Source organism: Triturus cristatus, chromosome 4_2 (assembly GCF_964204655.1).
Source record: "Triturus cristatus chromosome 4_2, aTriCri1.1, whole genome shotgun sequence".
NCBI classification, from domain to species: Eukaryota; Metazoa; Chordata; class Amphibia; order Caudata; family Salamandridae; genus Triturus; species Triturus cristatus.
Genome location: NC_140586.1, coordinates 217,185,897 through 217,203,824, shown reverse-complemented (window position 1 = coordinate 217,203,824; position 17,928 = coordinate 217,185,897). Strand labels below are relative to the sequence as shown.

General features: G+C 49.1%; 1 protein-coding gene across 1 annotated transcript in view; it reads left to right on the top strand.

Annotated features, from left to right (window-relative positions):
* CACNA1I (calcium voltage-gated channel subunit alpha1 I) overlaps positions 1-17,928 on the top strand; it is a 580,458-nt gene that overhangs the window by 363,179 nt on the left and 199,351 nt on the right. The window contains exons 16-18 of the mRNA XM_085601256.1: positions 4,922-5,022; positions 5,746-5,869; positions 6,876-6,944. Coding sequence (XP_085457382.1) covers positions 4,922-5,022; positions 5,746-5,869; positions 6,876-6,944 — 294 coding nt within the window. The remainder of the gene's footprint in view (positions 1-4,921; positions 5,023-5,745; positions 5,870-6,875; positions 6,945-17,928) is intronic.

Here is a 17,928-nt window from a genome sequence, read left to right as displayed (position 1 = left end):
TTTCATGACGTCAGCGTCCCCCCCACTTCTTTTTTTAGGACTTGTGCCCTGACTGAAGGACAGTTCTCCCTACTTGAGTGCTCTAAGAAAACAGTGCATTTACTTGCAGTGCGGTACTCAGAACCGTTTCAATGCAGATGGCTTGCGGGTGGCACACGGTCCAATGGCATCAGGAAGTGTGTCTGGCAGCGCTGCACTCAGCAATGCCCTGATGCAGATAGCATGCAAGCCGCATACCTTAAATGCCAGGGCCTGGTGGGTCCCCGAGTGCCAGCCAGGCTCTATCTACAGTGTGCAGACGGCTCAGCGGCTCCACGCTCTTAAGTGTCATGCCACCTGCGTATCTTGCAGCGCCACACTCTACATTTTGCCGTGGCGCAAAATGTCTGGTGGTGCGTGAATTACAGTGTCACTGTGTTCAGGGTTATGGAGTGGTAGCATTTGGGTGTTACACTCGACAATGCTCTGGCACAGTGTGTCTGCGGACGCTGTATCGTTCTGAGCCATAGTGTCTGACAGTACCACCGGCTTCAGTGCTTGGTGTGACTTGCGCTGCCACACACTTCGGCCCCTTGGCGCAGAAGTGCCACATTCGCCTACGTCCAGCCACAGCGTTTCTGGAGGAGACATTCCCCTCAATGCTGTGTATCTGGGGTCTTCGCTCTATAGAAGCACCCTTCTAACCCATCTAAAGCTCTGGAAAGCACTGGTACAGATGAAGCGGCCTCAGTACCCCTTCCTTAATCTCTCCCCCCTCCCACCCTGCGTAGACTTGCTGAGACCTGCATGGAAGCACCCCGCCCCCCCTCACCCACAAAGGGTGTTTGCCCAGCCCTCAGGCCCCAGCTCAATCCACGCCTCCACCCCCCATTAGCCTCCCCCATTCGTCCCCGGAGGGGCGCTCCCTCCCCGCACATCCCAGCCGCTCGTCTCTCATTCTCGGTGCCTCCGGCAATCTCTCTCTGGGGGGCGGCTGGCCCTCCGCCGCCCTCCCTCTCTGCCTTTTATCCATTATCCATGTCATGCCACATGCGATGACACCCTCCCACCCCCTAAGATCAAAGCAGCTCCGTCTCTAGGTGTCAAAGTCCCCACACAATGATGACAGTTGGACTGAGAGGGCAGGACTTGCACCTCTGCACAGAACCAACCTCCTTTCATGATCGGGGCACACAGGACTGGGTCTTTCAAGTCGATCATCTGAGTTTTATAATTAAACATGTAAAAGCACTCAATAACAACAGCCATTCAGAGACCACTTGTTTAAAGAGCATAGTTGCCCTAGCAACTGAGCAAGTTCTGTGCGCGGGGCTCGAGGTGATGGCACTGGGGCAGCCCCCGAGCTAATGAAACCCGCTGGCTCTGCCTGGCACAGGATGGCTTCATCCCGATCCAGGCCTGCCTTCTGCGCAGGCCTCTGTGCCTTCGTGGCCTAGGAGCCCTGCCCGTCTCGAAGAAGCCCGACCCTCAAAGTGCAGCGATGCCCGCAGTGCCCCCCCACCTCACTCCCACCTCCAGCGATGCCCGCAGTGCCCCCCCACCTCCCTCCCACCTCCAGCGATGCCCGCAGTGCCCCCACCTCCCTCCCACCTCCACCGATGCCCTCCCAGCTCTAGCGATGCCCACAGTGCCCTCCCACCTCCAGCAATGTCTGCAGTGCCCTCCCACCTCCAGCGATGTCTGCAGTGCCCTCCCACCTCCAGCGATGCCCGCAGTGCCCTCCCACCTCCAGCGATGCCCGCAGTGCCATCCCACCTCCAGTGATGCCGGCAGTGCCATCCCACCTCTAGCGATGCCTGCATCGCCATCCCACCTCCAGTGATGCCCGCAGTGCCCTCCCACCTCCAGCGATGCCCACAGTGCCCCCCCACCTCCCTCCCACCTCTAGCGATTCCCTCCCACCTTTAGCGATGCCCACAGTGCCCTCCCACCTCTACCGATGCCCGCAGTGCCCTCCCACCTCCAGCAATGCCCGCAGTGCCCTCCCACCTCACTCCCGCACGGACCCTTTGGCACTCCAAACGCCCACTCACCCACCAAGTGCTCTTTCAGAAAATCGGCAGAGGGCAGGGTCGTGTGCACTAGTGACACGGGAATGAAAAGTCGCACGAGTGCTCAAAAGCGCACAACTACAACGAAAGTTCTATATATAAAAAAAAGAGTGCGTTTCAAAGTAGTTTGCTTAGTGGCTTCAACACTCGTTGCTGACATCTGGTGTGGACGGGTTGAATCGCGTGAGCGCCGAATCTGCCTTTTATCATTCTGAGGTTGATACATTGACATTGTTAGGCTATTACAGCGTGTTGACATCCCAAGGTCTGCAGTATTCTGGAGTTTGTAAAAATATGCCATTAATACTATTACTGTGAAGACGAAAGGTATACAAGTGGAATGATGAACAGTTTAATGAATTTTTGAGCGCCAAGATCTGTACAGGGCTTATATATATAGCCTTGTTGATTATTCTGTGTTTTTTTGGGAAATGCGAAGAACAGATTTGAAATGTGGCTCGGATTTGATACTGCCGGGTCTTTACAAAGTGAGAGCAAAGGCTGAGTTTCAAATTATAATATCAATAACTCGTCTTTTATATAACACTTCATACCACATTCCTAATGTGTCTAAGCGCTGTTACTTAATTAAATGATACGTGTGCACTAGTGACACAGGAATGAAAAGTCACACAAGGGCTCAAAAGCGCACAACTACAACGAAAGTTCTATATATAAAATAAACAGTGCGTTTCAAAGTAGTTTGCTTAGTCCTGGGAGTGGGAAACAGCAAACAGCTGCCATGATTTGTTTCCTTGTGGGAAACATTCCCTCAAGCAATCCGTTTAACAGTCCGGCAGGAAGGACTTTGATCATTATCTGCGTCACCATCTTTTGTTAATCTAGGAGCAGGAGCCCCAACCTAAGCATTGATTGCTTTTCACCACATGCTAACACACTTACACTTTCTGCATGCCGTGTGCACTTTCACTTTCATTTGATTCGCAAACACCACTCTCGGGACGTTGCCCTTGAGCAACGGCAGCCGCTTTTCGATTTTATTTTCTGTGTGCATTCACTTATGTTTCACAATGCCCTGCTTTCCTGACACAATGTGACCTGGGCTTTAGGCTTATATTCAATCACATGGGGGGAGGTGCGACATGGGGTAGGATAAAGTGCGTGGGGGTTGAGTGCACAGAGCTGCACAGTGCCGGGGTTGTTTTGCCATAAATACTTGTTCCTACTGACAGCAGTGGGCGTAAAGATAACAAGCATTTGCAATGCAATAGGTCTCGCAGTTACACGAGTTAAAGCTATTGGCATTGTAATTGACAATGCCAATAGGCATTGTTATTTGCAATGTCAATAGCTCAAACTCGCGTACATGCGAGACCTAATGCATTGCAAATGCTTGTTCTTTCTTTCTCTCTCTCCCCCCTCTACCTTTCTCCCTCTCCTATCTTTCTCTAGCCACCGCTTTCTTTCTCTCTCAGCAAAAAAGGGCAGAACATATTGTTCTATAGTCCCACCAGAAACACACATAAGGTTGTTGACAGAGATAACATCTAGAGTTCCAATTTCACAATCGGACTGGACAATGGCCAAGCAGCTCAGCTGTACATTGAGATTGTACTGCTGCTGGAAAAATTACAGGTCATGAAACATCATCTCAATGAAAAGCATGAAAATGGCCACTTACAGCATGTGGAATAGCTGCTGGTGGCGGAACAAAGAAACTGGGCGAGGAAAATGATATGGGTCAAGTGATCTTTTTCACATGGCCTCAGCAGAGTTGGGATGTGGAGGCTTGTCAGATGAACATGTGGTTCCCCTGGAGTCTTGAAGGACTCCAGATAGGGCTCGTACAGCAGGGTCTGCTGTGACGAAATAAGAGGAAGAACCTCTTAAGAGTGAAGATGATGAAGGGCTCACCGCTGTGGAAGTTCATAGGCATTTAACGTTAGAGGTGGGTCTTGACTTTTGGCCACTGTATGGTTCCAAAGGCTAAGCAAACATAATCTAAGCCTCCAGCCAGTGATGATAGCATAGGCTTGAGATTTAGGGCCTGATTATGAGTTTGGCGGAGCGGGAGCAGGACCGTCACACCAGCGCCCTAGTCCCGCACCACCAAACTTGTCTGTGCACCGCCTGCCACATTATGACTTTTTTTGTCACTGGCGACAGTTCTTTGGTGCTCCCACGGTGGTGCCTATGAAATATGGAAACATCAAAGACAGTACCTGCATGGCATGGACTGGTGCAGTCCATGCTGTGCAGGCACTGGGGTGCATGCACACATGGGGCACAACATGTCCCCCCCTGCATGCACCCTATGGCCTTGAGGCACAAGGGGGGACTGTAGGGCCCCCTTTATTTTCTCTCTGCCATGGTTTTCATAGAGTAGGAACCGCCATGAAAACTGTGGTGGAGAAGAAACTCGTAATTTGCTTGGCGGGACCGCAGCAGTCCCACCAAGCATAATGCGGCCACAAGATGGCCGCACCACCGCCAGGGATCTCTGCTCCCTGACGTTTGCAGCAGTGCAATGGCGGTCCGACTGCCCTAGTTGTTATAGGACAGTCGGACCGCCAGTGCGGTGGTCGCTGGACTGCCACCGCAGCGCCTACACGAGTCTGGCGGTCCTCGAACCTCTAGAATTGTAATCAGGACGTTAGTATTCATGAGGAAAATTATTTTTTCTGCTAATGGACGGCAATTGCGGCAGCCTAGTTGTATTTATGATGACCAAGCAAGTGGTAGTGAATTGTGTGTGGTGGGTAAAAGTATTTTAAAATGTGTAAGATGGCACTGGGAGCGGAAACAAATGTCAGACAGAATTATACGGGTGGAAGAAGGGACATATCTAGCGCTTTGCATTCTTCTTGCACTAGGTTAATCAAAGCTGTTTTGTGTCACTCCTTTCCCAGAGTCTGTGTTTCCGAATTCGGAAGATGATAGAGGTGTATCGTCCAGATTGGTGCGAGGTGCGAGAAGACTGGTCCATCTACCTGTTCTCACCACAAAATAAGTACGTCCAGGTTAAGGGTAAATGGGACCTAATGACACTGCTGCCTGATTTCAGTGTATACATTCATGCACCTGTCCCTGCCGTCTGCAGAACACCCTCTTTCACACCAGAACTCCCTCGTAACACTGATCTATATGTTTATGCATTGATACCTGCAGAACCCCCCCTTCTCACCCCGGATATCCGTGGTAACATTGATTCATACATTAATGCATCTGTTCCTGTTACCTACAGATCGCCCTCTCTGATATCAGAAACCTTTGGTAATGCTGGTCTATAGATTGATGCACCAGTCCCTATTACCTGCAACCCCTCCCTCACGCCTCACATGCGTAGTAATGTCAGTCTTTAGATTGATGCATTTGTCCCTGTAACCTGCAACGCCCTCTCTCATGCCTCACATGCCTGGTAATGTCAGTCTTTAGACTGATGCACCTGTCTCTGTTTCCTGCATGGCCATCCCAGTCACACGTCACATGCCTGGCAATCTCAGTCTTTAGATGAATAGACCTGTCCCTGTTACATGCACAGCTGTCTCTCACACGTCATGTCTCTGGTAACATCCGTCTTTAGATTGATGCATCTGTTCCTGTTACCTGCAAAGCCCCCTCAGAAACCTGTTGTCATCTGACTCTGTTAGCTGTACAACCCCGTCTCTCAAACCTGATGGCCTTGGTAATATTGATTTCCATATAGTTTCAATCCTTCCTCTCTGCACCTCAGATTCCGCATGATGTGCCAGACGATTATCGCCCATCGCCTCTTCGACTACGTGGTGCTAGCCTTCATCTTCCTCAACTGCATCACTATAGCATTGGAAAGGCCCCAGATTGAACAAAGGAGTACGGTAAGGCACAGAACATAGATTTGGGGATTTGGGTAAGATTTGAGGAAGTGGGGTGATCCATTGAACACTTAAGCACCAAGCAGGCTGATTGAGGGCAGGACATGCAGTGCCTGTGAGTCTTACTGCTCCAGATTAATCATTGAAGCAGCCCATGGCAACTGAGGCTCATATTTAGATCTCGGTTGATGGAATACTTTGTCACAAATTCAGGAGCGGTTTGAGGGGAGACCCAACAGACGACGAAGAGGGAAAATTAAATAAATAATTCATTTTCCCTCGTCGTCGTCACCTGTCAAGTCCTCCCCCCCACCCCGCCCCGCCCCACCTCACCGCTCTTACCTGCACGGGCCGCTACTGCACAAATTTGACGGATATCTTGTCCGCCATATTACAATCTCCATAGGATATAATGGGGTCATAATATGGCGGACGGGATATCCGTCACGTTTGTGACAAAGTATTCCCCTCCGCCAAGATCTAAATCAGGCCCTGAGTTTGGAATATTTGTCATAAATTTAGTTAATCTTGTTTATAGTTCATCCAATTGCTCTCGTGATAAGTGTGCTCATTTCGGAAACATTTTCATACCTGAGATCTATTTGTTTGTAGACAGCAGTAGCGGCCCGTGGAGGGAGTTCGGTGGGGCAGTGAGGCGGGGCGGGCTAATGTAAACACCGGAATATGGATGAACGGAGGTAAGTACACATTTAAATAAATAAAACGAATTCCCTTGCGCGCGCTGCATCGCAAAATGCGATGCAGGGCGTGCTACGAACTTCGTTTTATTTATTTAAATGTGTACTTACCTCCGTTCATCCATATTCCGGTGTTTACATTTCCCCACCCTGCCCCTCCCCCGCCCCGCCTCACTGCCCCACCGAACTCCCTCCACGGGACACTACTGGTAGACAGTCATCTAGCTGCTGTCACGGAGCTAGAGGTGGTCTTGTCCAGGCCATGCCAAGCTCCTGGTAACCCGATACTTCTCCTTCTCATTTGTTTGCAGGAGAGGGTGTTTCTGAGCGTTTCCAACTACATCTTCACCGCCATCTTTGTGGCAGAGATGACCCTGAAGGTAAGTGAGAAATGGATGCTGTTTCTAGCTGCTGAAGTGGAGTTGTCTGTCCCAAATTCCATGCCTATTTGTGCCTCTCACCCCTGTGTACTCTTCTTGAAGAAACACATCTTCTCTCATGGCTCCTGAGGCCAGCGATTATCATGCAGATGGTATTCAGCGCATCCAACTGGTCATGCAATGGACAGCTTTGCACCTCTGTTCTGCATCTTTTTAAAGCTTGTCAGATCCCATTTTCACCCCTAACAAATCTCTTTTAGATTTCTTTATTTTGTTGAAAGCTGTGAAACCTTTTATCTTTTTGCAACTGCCAAGCTAAGTTGATTCTCTCCCAAACTCCTTCCTCGAAGGTGTGTGGGGTCAAGCAAAGCATTACCTTCACATTAAACTGTCCCATTCAGTGTCAACATCCATAGCAGTAAGGACACTGGGCTAAAAGGGCAGCAGGCAAGACAACTGGATAAAACTACTGAAACCTTAAATTCCTCAGTTTATTCAGAAAGTGCTGGAATTTATCCTAGTTATTTGCATTCAGCATTCGCTCATAGTTGATATGTTATTTACATAGTGCTGGGTGCAAATGTCAAGGCCTTTCAAAGCTCCTTCTGCCACCCCGGAAGCAATGAGTGGAGGGAATGAGCCTTATTGATCCATCACAGACTGGTTTCTCGTGCTGGCTGGCACCTTTGTGAGCGAGGAACTAGCGCTTTCCAGCCAGAGAGCTACCAACACATATGTTTCATGTCTGGGAAAAAAGCACAAACGTGCTAAAGATGATAATAACTTCTTTATACAGCTAAAGTCTTTGTCTTATACCCAAGGATTAGTCAATTTGTATTTTGTAAAGCTCAAATGTATCACCCCTAAAGGGTTTTAAGGCACTGGGGAGATTAAGTGAGCTTTTGCCCAGAGTCACATGATGAGCTAAGCTGGCGCCGGCACCAGTGATCGAACTGCAGGCCCCGCGGTCCAGAGTCAGCCGCTCTGGCTGCTGCGCCACACCTCTCCCAGTCAATGGATATTATAAATTCACATAGCCTTTATATTTCGGATAGAGTGAAGGTGTAGTTAATAGTGACACCCTCTCTCCTGTCCTTGCCCCGATATTCATGTAATTTGCCCGCAGCTGTTTGGCAGTCACAGGCGTGTTCTATATTATTGGAAAGAGACCAAGACAAAAATCAGTCTCAGAGTACCCAATTGACCCCTTCCTTTGCTAGAGCCCACGTGTTTGTTTTGGGTGGGGTACTGATCAAGCTACCTGGTCTGTGTGAGCCGGCAATATTATGGCCTCCCCTCACAGTCCCAAATGAGAAAAACACACCATGCATGCCATTCCTAACCAGCCCCACCAGCTTCCCTGCCTTCCTCCCCCCTCCTGCAGCTGTGCTTTCTTCTTTCAGTCAAAGCAGACAAGCAGCGCTGCACTGACAGGTTCTCAGAGGGCCCTGTGGGCCTGGAAGGCCTTCATGATGCAGCAGTGAGTGTGCAGGAGTCTTGTTATCAAATGTCGCATCATCATAGCAGTGATTACCATATTTAGAATCTGGTGTAAGTGATACAGGCTTCCTATGGAAACCATGCATAACATAAAGAATTATTGATGGGTAACAGTGAACAACAGGGATGGTTTTCACTGAGGGGTTCTGAATAACATCAAATTGGCAACGAGAACGAAGCTTGAGTCATCTATGATGTCATTCAGAACCCCGAGGTGAAAGCCTTCCCTGTCATTCACCTTTTACCTATATATAATTTTATTTTATGTATGGCCCCCAAAATCATGTGCCCCTGCTTTCAACTGATACACGGGAGTGCCATACATGCCCTTTCCTCATTGGCTCCTGCCTGCCACTCCTACCACTCTCTGCTCCGTTCCTTCCCTTTCCTCCAGAAGCGTGCGCCCTGCTTTCCAGCGCTGCTCTGGCAGGCTCCCGGAACAGGGGGGGGGGGCGGGACACAGGCCCCCGCATCCCCCGTGTTGCGGGGGGCCCCAAGCTCCTGGGGGCCCCCTCCACACACTACTCCATCCTGAGCGCTCCTGATTGAGCTCGGAGGGGGCCCCTCCAATTACCTTGCAGGGGGGCCCCCTCAAGTTTCGTTACGCCACTGTCCCGGAGAGCCCCGTCAGAACAGCCTGGGATTCCTTTATGACACAACAGTTTTTAACAATTTCTGTTTAACACCATTGCTCACCACAGCAGTGCATTACTGGCTTTAGAATCCAGTCATTCTCACTAATGGCTCTCATAACATAAAGACTCAGAGATGGGTAACGGTGAACAATGGGGATGTTTTTACCAAGGGATTCTGAGTAATATTAGACAACAAGAGCGAGCTGTCTATGATGCCACTCAGAGGTGAACACTTCCCTGGAATTCACTTTCTACCCATCTATAATTTTATGTTATGTATGGTCCCCAAAACCGTCTCCTCCTGTTCAATTGCTGGAAAGGGACAGAAGAGTTATGGGAGAACTAGATATAACTTGACCTCTCCTCCCTGTCCCAAATCATCCTACCACCGCCCTCTGTGTTTTCCCTTCCCTACAAAAGTGGTGCTCCCCGCTCTCCAGTGCTGCTCTGACAGGATGTCTCGGAGCCCAGCCGGAGCAGCCTGGATTTTCTTTATGACGTAGTAACAGTTGTTAACCAATTCTGTTATTTACCGTTGCTAGGTCAGAATCCAGTTACCCATCTATACTTCTATGGTTTGTATGGCCCCCAAAATCATCTGCCCTTGCATTCAGCTGCTACGCAGGGGCAGAGGAATAAAGGGTGAGTCATAGAAAACATGTCCTCACTTCCCTGTCTCAATTTTCAAAACAAATTACAAAGCCTCCTGCCATCTACTCCTGCTGCTCTCTACGCCTTCCCTTCCCGTCCTTCTCCTCCAGAAGCGGTCCTGCCTGCTGTCCAGTCTTGCTCAGGCAGGCTCAGAGAGCCCCGTCAGAGCAGTCTGGGATTCCTTTACGGCATAGCAACAGTGGTTAACAACTTCCGTTACCCACAGTTGCTATGCCATGGAAGGGAATTACTGGACTTAGAATCCAGTCATTAACTCTAATGCATAACATAAAGAATCACAGAACGGTAACAGTGAATAACAAAGATGTTTTTCACACAGGAGTTCTGAGTGACATCAGACAGATAATGAGAGTGAAGCCTGAGTTGTTTTTGATGTCACTCAGAGGCAGGAGGTGAAAAACATCCCTGTCATTCACTGTTATGCATCTATCATTTTATGTATTGTATGGCCTACCCAAAGCATCTGCCCCTACTTCCAAGTACTATGCAAGGTCAGAGGAATAACCAAGGGCGTCTTCTCTGTTTGAGCGGTGAAGTCTGCCAGTGGCTGAAGTGGGCTAGCCCTTTGCGTCATTCTGTAGTGGGCGGAAGAAAAATGTGAATGATACAGCAACAGACCAATGAAAGGCTGCTGAAGGCTGCAATAAGTATTACATATATATATATATATATATATATATATATATATATATATATATACACATATTACCTACTGGCGGTCGCCAGTAGGTAGTTATAGTTAGGACCCTGTTTCCATAGGAAATCCGCAACATTCTATTTTGAATAACTTTGGCGCCGGTTGACGAATCCTCGCGAAATTTTCAAAACTAATGGGGCGCTACGCTCCGCTCCTACCCTGAAAGTCTCGGGGTGATTCGTCAAGCGGGGGTTGAGAAAAAAGGGGGGTCCCAAAACGCGTTTTCCCCATGCATTTTTCCATAGGACCTTTAGACACAGCTACAGCCCGAATGGCTGAACAGAATTACTTGTAATTTGGCAGAGAGGTAGCCATAAGGTCAAGGAAGTGCCTTTTGTAGGTGTGGTGTAAATCTGTTCAGTAGTTCCTGAGAAAATAGCATTTAAATCAATATATATATCTGTGGCAGCGCTCCGTGCGCTTACCGTGCGCTTACGGTAAGCTTACCGTACGCATACGGTGCCGTGCGCGAGCGCGTTTCTGATTGGTTGTTAGATCAAAGTAAACATTCGAATCGGTCGAAACCAGGAAGTGTCGGCCGCCATTTTCTCTCTCGCACTCTGAGGGGGGTAGGAATAACAAAGTTGGATAACATGAAAAGGGGCAGGCTAGACAGCTCCTTACCACCTAGCCTTGGTTAGGGTGTCCCAGAAGGACCCCCAAGGCCAAAAAGGAAATTTTTTTTTGTTTTTTAAAAACTCCGAATGCGCTTACCGTACGCGTACGGCATAAAATTAAGTAAAAAAAAAAAAAATCCACATATTCCCCCCCCGTGTCCAAAATGTGCCCGCAGGGCACCCTTTGTGCATGGCATATTAAGTAACTGAACAATTAATAGATAACCTTTCACAACGAAGCGCATAATATGTCCTCCGTGTGCGGACGGTGCGCGAAGCGCATCGTACGTACATGGCCCATCGAGCGTAACGTGGGCACGCGGTGTGCGTAGCGCACCGCGTGCCCACCGTGCGTGCACGGCACTAACTGCGTAAAGTGGGCGCGCGGTGCGCAAAGCGCACCGCGTGCTCACCGTGCGCGCACGGAACGAACTGCGTGAAGTGGGCGCGCACGGCACGAACGGCGTAAAGTAACTTAGCATTTAAAAAACCGTACAAATTCACTGAAAAAACCATAGGTTTCACACACGTTATAGTTAAGAATTAGCATTTAAAAAACCTTGCAAATTCACTGAAAAAACCATAGGTTTCACACAAGTTATAGTTAGCTGTACATTTCACTCGTAAAAAACCAATGAAATTCCACGTTATAGTTAGTGCAGGCAACTATAACTCACGCGACCGCAATCCTCTGCTGATGCTAATACTGTATTTAGACACTTATTTGCCCATGTCTTCTTTCATTAAATTTTAGCTATACATATATTACAAATATTTTTTTTTCATAAAGACACATATGTCATCAGCAGAGGATTGCGGTCGCGTGAGTTATAGTTGCCTGCACTAACTATAACGTGGAATTTCATTGGTTTTTTACGAGTGAAATGTACAGCTAACTATAACTTGTGTGAAACCTATGGTTTTTTCAGTGAATTTGCAAGGTTTTTTAAATGCTAATTCCTAACTATAACGTGTGTGAAACCTATGGTTTTTTCAGTGAATATATATATATATATATATATATATATATATATATATATATATATATATACATATATATATATATATATATATATATATATGTATTTTTTTTTTGTAAAGTCAAAAGGTCTTGGCGAACGCCAGCCCTAAAAACGGTTCGAGCACATCTCCCCTACTGCGAGAGAACTGCATTGATGCGATTTATAAAGCTCTCCACTTGAGATAACTTCCCCACCTTGCCTCTAATAGGCTCAGCAGGTCCAGTGTTGTGTGTCCTGCTAGGAGTAACCCTCTTGCCAGGCAGGAATTCCAAAATACAAACAATGCACACACCGACAGGCTTTTTTGGCTTATGGGCCATGACTCTGGGACACGCCCCTTTGCATCTCAGACTTGCTTCTTTGATGGTTCAATTCAAGAAATACCTCAAAGCTCACCTCACCAAAATCTTCCTTCCAATCTAGCCCATCACCCTACCCTCCAACGCCTCACCATGCCGTGATGCTCTGTGTCTATACCCTTCCGCTTTTGTAGCCCTGTATTGTCCCCCATTCACATTCTCAACGTACCTGCATGTCTCTGTATTCTCACAGTTTGATTATGCATCCTCTTGATATGGGAATAAATTAAATACTGCAAAATTAAAACAAAAATGGATACTGAGAACTAGGCACCGCAGTGATGGAGGCACCTCTTGGGGTAAGGGGCAAGGCGATTTTGCTTCGGGCTCTTCTCAGATTGACCCAGCGCTGCGGAGGCCGCTCTCGCGCGGCCGGGCAGGCGCAGTCTTGTCTGCGAACACTTATTTATTCATGGGTTTTATACGGCGTGAACATCGCAGCCAGAGGGTGTCGGAGTTGTTAACAAAGCCTTCTCCTAATCAGATGCAATGAGAGCATGTTAGCGAGAGGGGGCTGGCGAGGAACCAGTGATTACAGACTGGCACGTGTGAGGTGGTGATTATGTGGCGGTTCTGTGGATCTGTGCTTTCGCAGTGTCCTGGTGCACTGGAGCGGAGTGAGGCTGCGGGGGTTGGCCTGAAACAGGTTTATAACGTGCAGAGCTTCAGCAGTGCCCCTGGGCACTGTGGGCATCAGGGCCTGTGGGAGGGTTACCTGGCAATAGATTGTATGGTATCGAGCTCTAGCAATGCCCCTGCCCACTGCAGACTTCGGGGGGGGGGGGAGGGGGGGGGGTTGCAGTGCGTGAGGTTTGCCTGAAACAGGTTTATAAAGTGCAGAGCTTCAGCGGTGCCCCTCCTGCCCACTGCAGTGCCCCTGTGCACTGTGGGCATGAGGGCCTGTGGGAGGGTTACCTGGCTATAGGTTGTATGGTATCGACCTCCAGCTGTGCCCCCCCGCCCACTGCAGTGCCCCTGTGCACTGTGGGCATGAGGGGCTGTGGGATGGTTACCTGGCAATAGGTTGTATGGTATCGACCTCCAGCTGTGCCCCCCCCTACCCACTGCAGTGCCCCTGTGCACTGGGGGCATGAGGGGCTGTGGGAGGGTTACCTGTCAATAGGTTGTATGGTATCGACCTCCAGCTGTGCCCCCCCTGCCCACTGCAGTGCCCCTGTGCACTGTGGGCATGAGGGGCTGTGGGAGGGTTACCTGCAAATAGGTTGTATGGTATCGAGCTCCAGCTGTGCCCCTGCCCACTTCAGACATGGGGGGGGGGGTGCGGGAGGGTTGCCTGAAAGAGAGTTACAAAGTACAGAGCTTCAGTGTCGCCCCTCCCACTAAAAGACATGGGGTTGTGCAGGAGGTTTGCCAGAGGAGGGGTTGGACAGTAAGCAGCATCTCGCAACCATGACGCAGCCTTAGGCACAGATTTTCAGCCCAGTGCATGGCAATTTAGTGCTTGGCCAGAATCAATAGCATAGTCTTGAGACGCCGATGCTCAGATGAGATATCCCTGTAAATTAATCAAGGGAGTTTATGGTACGCTGTGACCAGTAATCTGGTTGTTTGCCTTGCTCCAGAAATCTGCTATTTTAGGGCAGTCCCAGACCCGATGAAGCAAGGAAGCCTGGGGTGCTGGGCATCTCTCACAGCACGCCTTCGCCAAAAGACCCATATGCTGCATATGTTCGGGAGTGTAATATAACCTGTGTAAGAACTAAGTCTGGATGGTGAACTCCTCTCCGCTCGCGGAGGTTGTGGGATTTTCCTCACTCCGCGTTATGCGGAGCTCGTGGAGTTCCGAACAACTACGATTTGCCACGCATGGCATTACATCGCAAGTCGTTTCAACGACTTGCGCTAGGTGGCGCACTGGACTTAGGAATTGTATAAATTACTATTCCTACTCCAGTTAGCGCAACAGCAGGGAAGGTGTTGGATTTAAAATCCAACACATTCCCTGGTGTTGCAGGCCACCTAGCGCAAGTCGTTGAAACGTCTTGCGATGTAAAGTCACGCGTGGTAACAGCACGGTCGTTGTAACAACCGCGTTGTTATGTACCTGCGTGGTATTGCCAGCTTTGTAAGCGCTGTCTCCCCCTCCGGTTATCTAGCCCAGGCCGAGGGGTGGCAAATGGTTGCCGCATCTTGCATAATGGCGTACAAACGCGTAACTAGTCTGCAGGAGGTAGCATTTGTCCATATATGATCAAGGGTATGTAGTGTAGGTGGGGCTCAGGGAATGTAGCACGGATCTGGCGATAGAGGAGTATGTCTAGCATAGTGAGGTGGAGAACTGTAGCAGTGCTCCTGCGCACTACAGACATGGAGGGCTGTGGGAGGTTTGCCTGATGAGGGGTTGTATGGTAGTGAGCTTTAGTGGTGTCCCATGCACTGCAGACATGGGGAGCTATGGGAGGTTTGCCTGATGAGGGGTTGTATGGTATTGAGCTTTAGCAGTGTCCCTTGCACTGCAGATATGGGGGGCTGTGGGAGGTTTGCCTGATGAGGGGTTGTATGGTAGCGACCTTTAGCGGTGTCCCATGCACTGCAGACATGGGGAGCTATGGGAGGTTTGCCTGATGAGGGGTTGTATGGTAGTGAGCTTTAGCAGTGTCCCTTGCACTGCAGATATGGGGGGCTGTGGGAGGTTTGCCTGATGAGGTGTTGTATGGTAGCGACCTTTAGCGGTGTCCCATGCACTGCAGACATGGGGAGCTATGGGAGGTTTGCCTGATGAGGGGTTGTATGGTAGTGAGCTTTAGCAGTGTCCCTTGCACTAAAGATATGGAGGGCTGTGGGAGGTTTGCCTGATGAGGGGTTGTATGGTAGCGACCTTTAGCGGTGTCCCATGCACTGCAGACATGGGGAGCTATAGGAGGTTTGCCTGATGAGGGGTTGTATGGTAGCGACCTTTAGCGGTGTGCCATGTACTGCAGACATGGGAAGCTATGGGAGGTTTGCCTGATGAGGGGTTGTATGGTAGCGAGCTTTAGCAGTGTCCCTTGCACTGCAGATATGGGGGGCTGTGGGAGGTTTGCCTGATGAGGGGTTGTATGGTAGCGACCTTTAGCGGTGTCCCATGCACTGCAGACATGGGGAGCTATGGGAGGTTTGCCTGATGAGGGGTTGTATGGTAGTGAGCTTTAGCAGTGTCCCTTGCACTGCAGATATGGGGGGCTGTGAGAGGTTTGCCTGATGAGGGGTTGTATGGTAGCAACCTTTAGCGGTGTCCCATGCACTGCAGACATGGGGAGCTATGGGAGGTTTGCCTGATGAGGGGTTGTATGGTTGTGATCTTTAGCAGTGTCCCTTGCACTAAAGACATGGAGGGCTGTGGGAGGTTTGCCTGATGAGGGGTTGTATGGTAACGACCTGTAGCGGTGTCCCATGCACTGCAGACATGGGGAGCTATGGGAGGTTTGCCTGATGAGGGGTTGTATGGTAGTGAGCTTTAGCAGTGTCCCTTGCACTGCAGATATGGGGGGCTGTGGGAGGTTTGCCTGATGAGGGGTTGTATGGTAGCGACCTTTAGCGGTGTGCCATGCACTGCGGACATGGGAAGCTATGGGAGGTTTGCCTGATGAGGGGTTGTATGGTAGCGACCTGTAGCGGTACTGCTGTGCAGTACAGACATGTAAGGCTGTGGGAGGTTTGCCTGATGAGGGGTTGTATGGTAGCGAGCTTTAGCGGTACTGCTGTGCAGTACAGAAATGTAAGGCTGTGGGAGGTTTGCCTGATGAGGGGTTGTGTGATATAGAGCATGAGCAGTGTCCCTGGGCACTGCAGACATGGGGAGCTGCAGCAGGTTTGCCTGATTAGCCGTTGTGCGGTGGACAACTTTAGCAGTGCCCCTGCGCACTGCAGAAATGGGGGATGTGGGAGATTTGTCTGAGGTGGGGTTGTATGGCAGAGAGTTTTAGCCATGCCCCTATGCACTGTAACATTGTGAGGATGTGAAGGTTTACCTGAGGTGGGCTGTCAGGGACCGACCTTAAATATTGCCCCCCGCACAATACAAGATGAGTTTGCCTGAAATAGGTTACATATTACTAAGCTTCAGCAGTACCATATTAGAAATGTGAGGCAGTTGGATTCTACCTGTCAGTGGGTCGTATGGTACCGAGGTGCACTGTAAGAATGAGAGGCTGTGGGAGCCGTGCCTGATAAAGGAACATGTGCTATGTGGCATACTGGAGACAAGCTTGGTGAGTGAGAAAGTAAAAAAAGAAGCCGATTACAAACGATCTCAATATTGTGGTGAGCAAGAGAAGTGAAAAAAAGACATTTCAGAGCCGTCTCCATTTGTGTGACAAGTCTATTGTTTCAAGTGTCGCTCTCTTAGATCACATCTTTGCTCCCAGCTTTTGCTCGGAGGTAATCAAGCACAAAGCTTCTGCGTGTGTCTCGTTTCTGGGGTGAAACCTTTGGAGGGAATGTGTGAACGATGAAGGAAAGTGGTGCTTTTCTGCTAATATACTGGATCCTTGTCCTATTTTCATTGTCTCGTTGATATTTTGAACCAATCAACTCCTGTACATTCATTATTTTTATTCCGTAGTACTCCTCTATTTTTTATTCCATGCACGAGTTAATAATTTGATGCACAGGTGGAATCGCCTCTTACGCCCGAAAGGATGTGGAGGCCTGACTGTTTTTTCTTTTAAACTGTGCCATGGCTTTGCTCCATTGCATTTTATAATACAAATGGTCTAGATTTCAACCTCATTCCCATGCTATTTAAGAACCATTAGGCCTGCGTGTGCCTTGAAATCGTTATCTTGGCTGAGGATAGGCTTATTTCACCGCGCGCAGTTTTATAATAACCCACAGATTTTCTTGGGATAAAATTGATCCTGTCGAATTATGATAATACATTGAGGGTGCATCGCCGTGGGAGTGCGTTTGCTTCCAGGATCTGCGCAATACAGTCTACGCATAAAGGCGTGTAGCAAAATTTGACCTACTCCGTAGTCGCAGGATGTCTTTTGGACCATCTCACTGAGTAGGCACAAATTAGTTCACCTCGACGTTTGTTATGAGAAGCTGCAGTCTATTTTGTTTCCCAACTAACAACATTCTCACGTCTGAGCTGGAGAGAAACTGCAGGCAGACGTTTCTGTCAGTTTCTGTCGTAGTTTTAAAATGGCCGCGCCTTCCAGAGCTGCTCTGTCCCCACCTTATTTGGAAAGCTAGTCTTTGAATCTGGATGGAATTGAGAACTTTCTGGCCACTCACCAGAAACGCTAATAGCTGTTTAAGGAAATCTAATGAAGGCAATTCCAAAGGACAGAAATAGCACGGATGAAATGGAAGAAATCAGTGTGGGTTCAAAGGTATAGGAGAGTGAGCAGACTGCCCCAGCTGGCCGGGACGGCAGGAGGTCTATCAACTCAGACAGACTCTCTGAGCTGCTAAGGGTGCTGTCTAAAGTGTGTTTATCTTAATTCGAGGCTCTGCTGTTCAGTAAAGTACATTC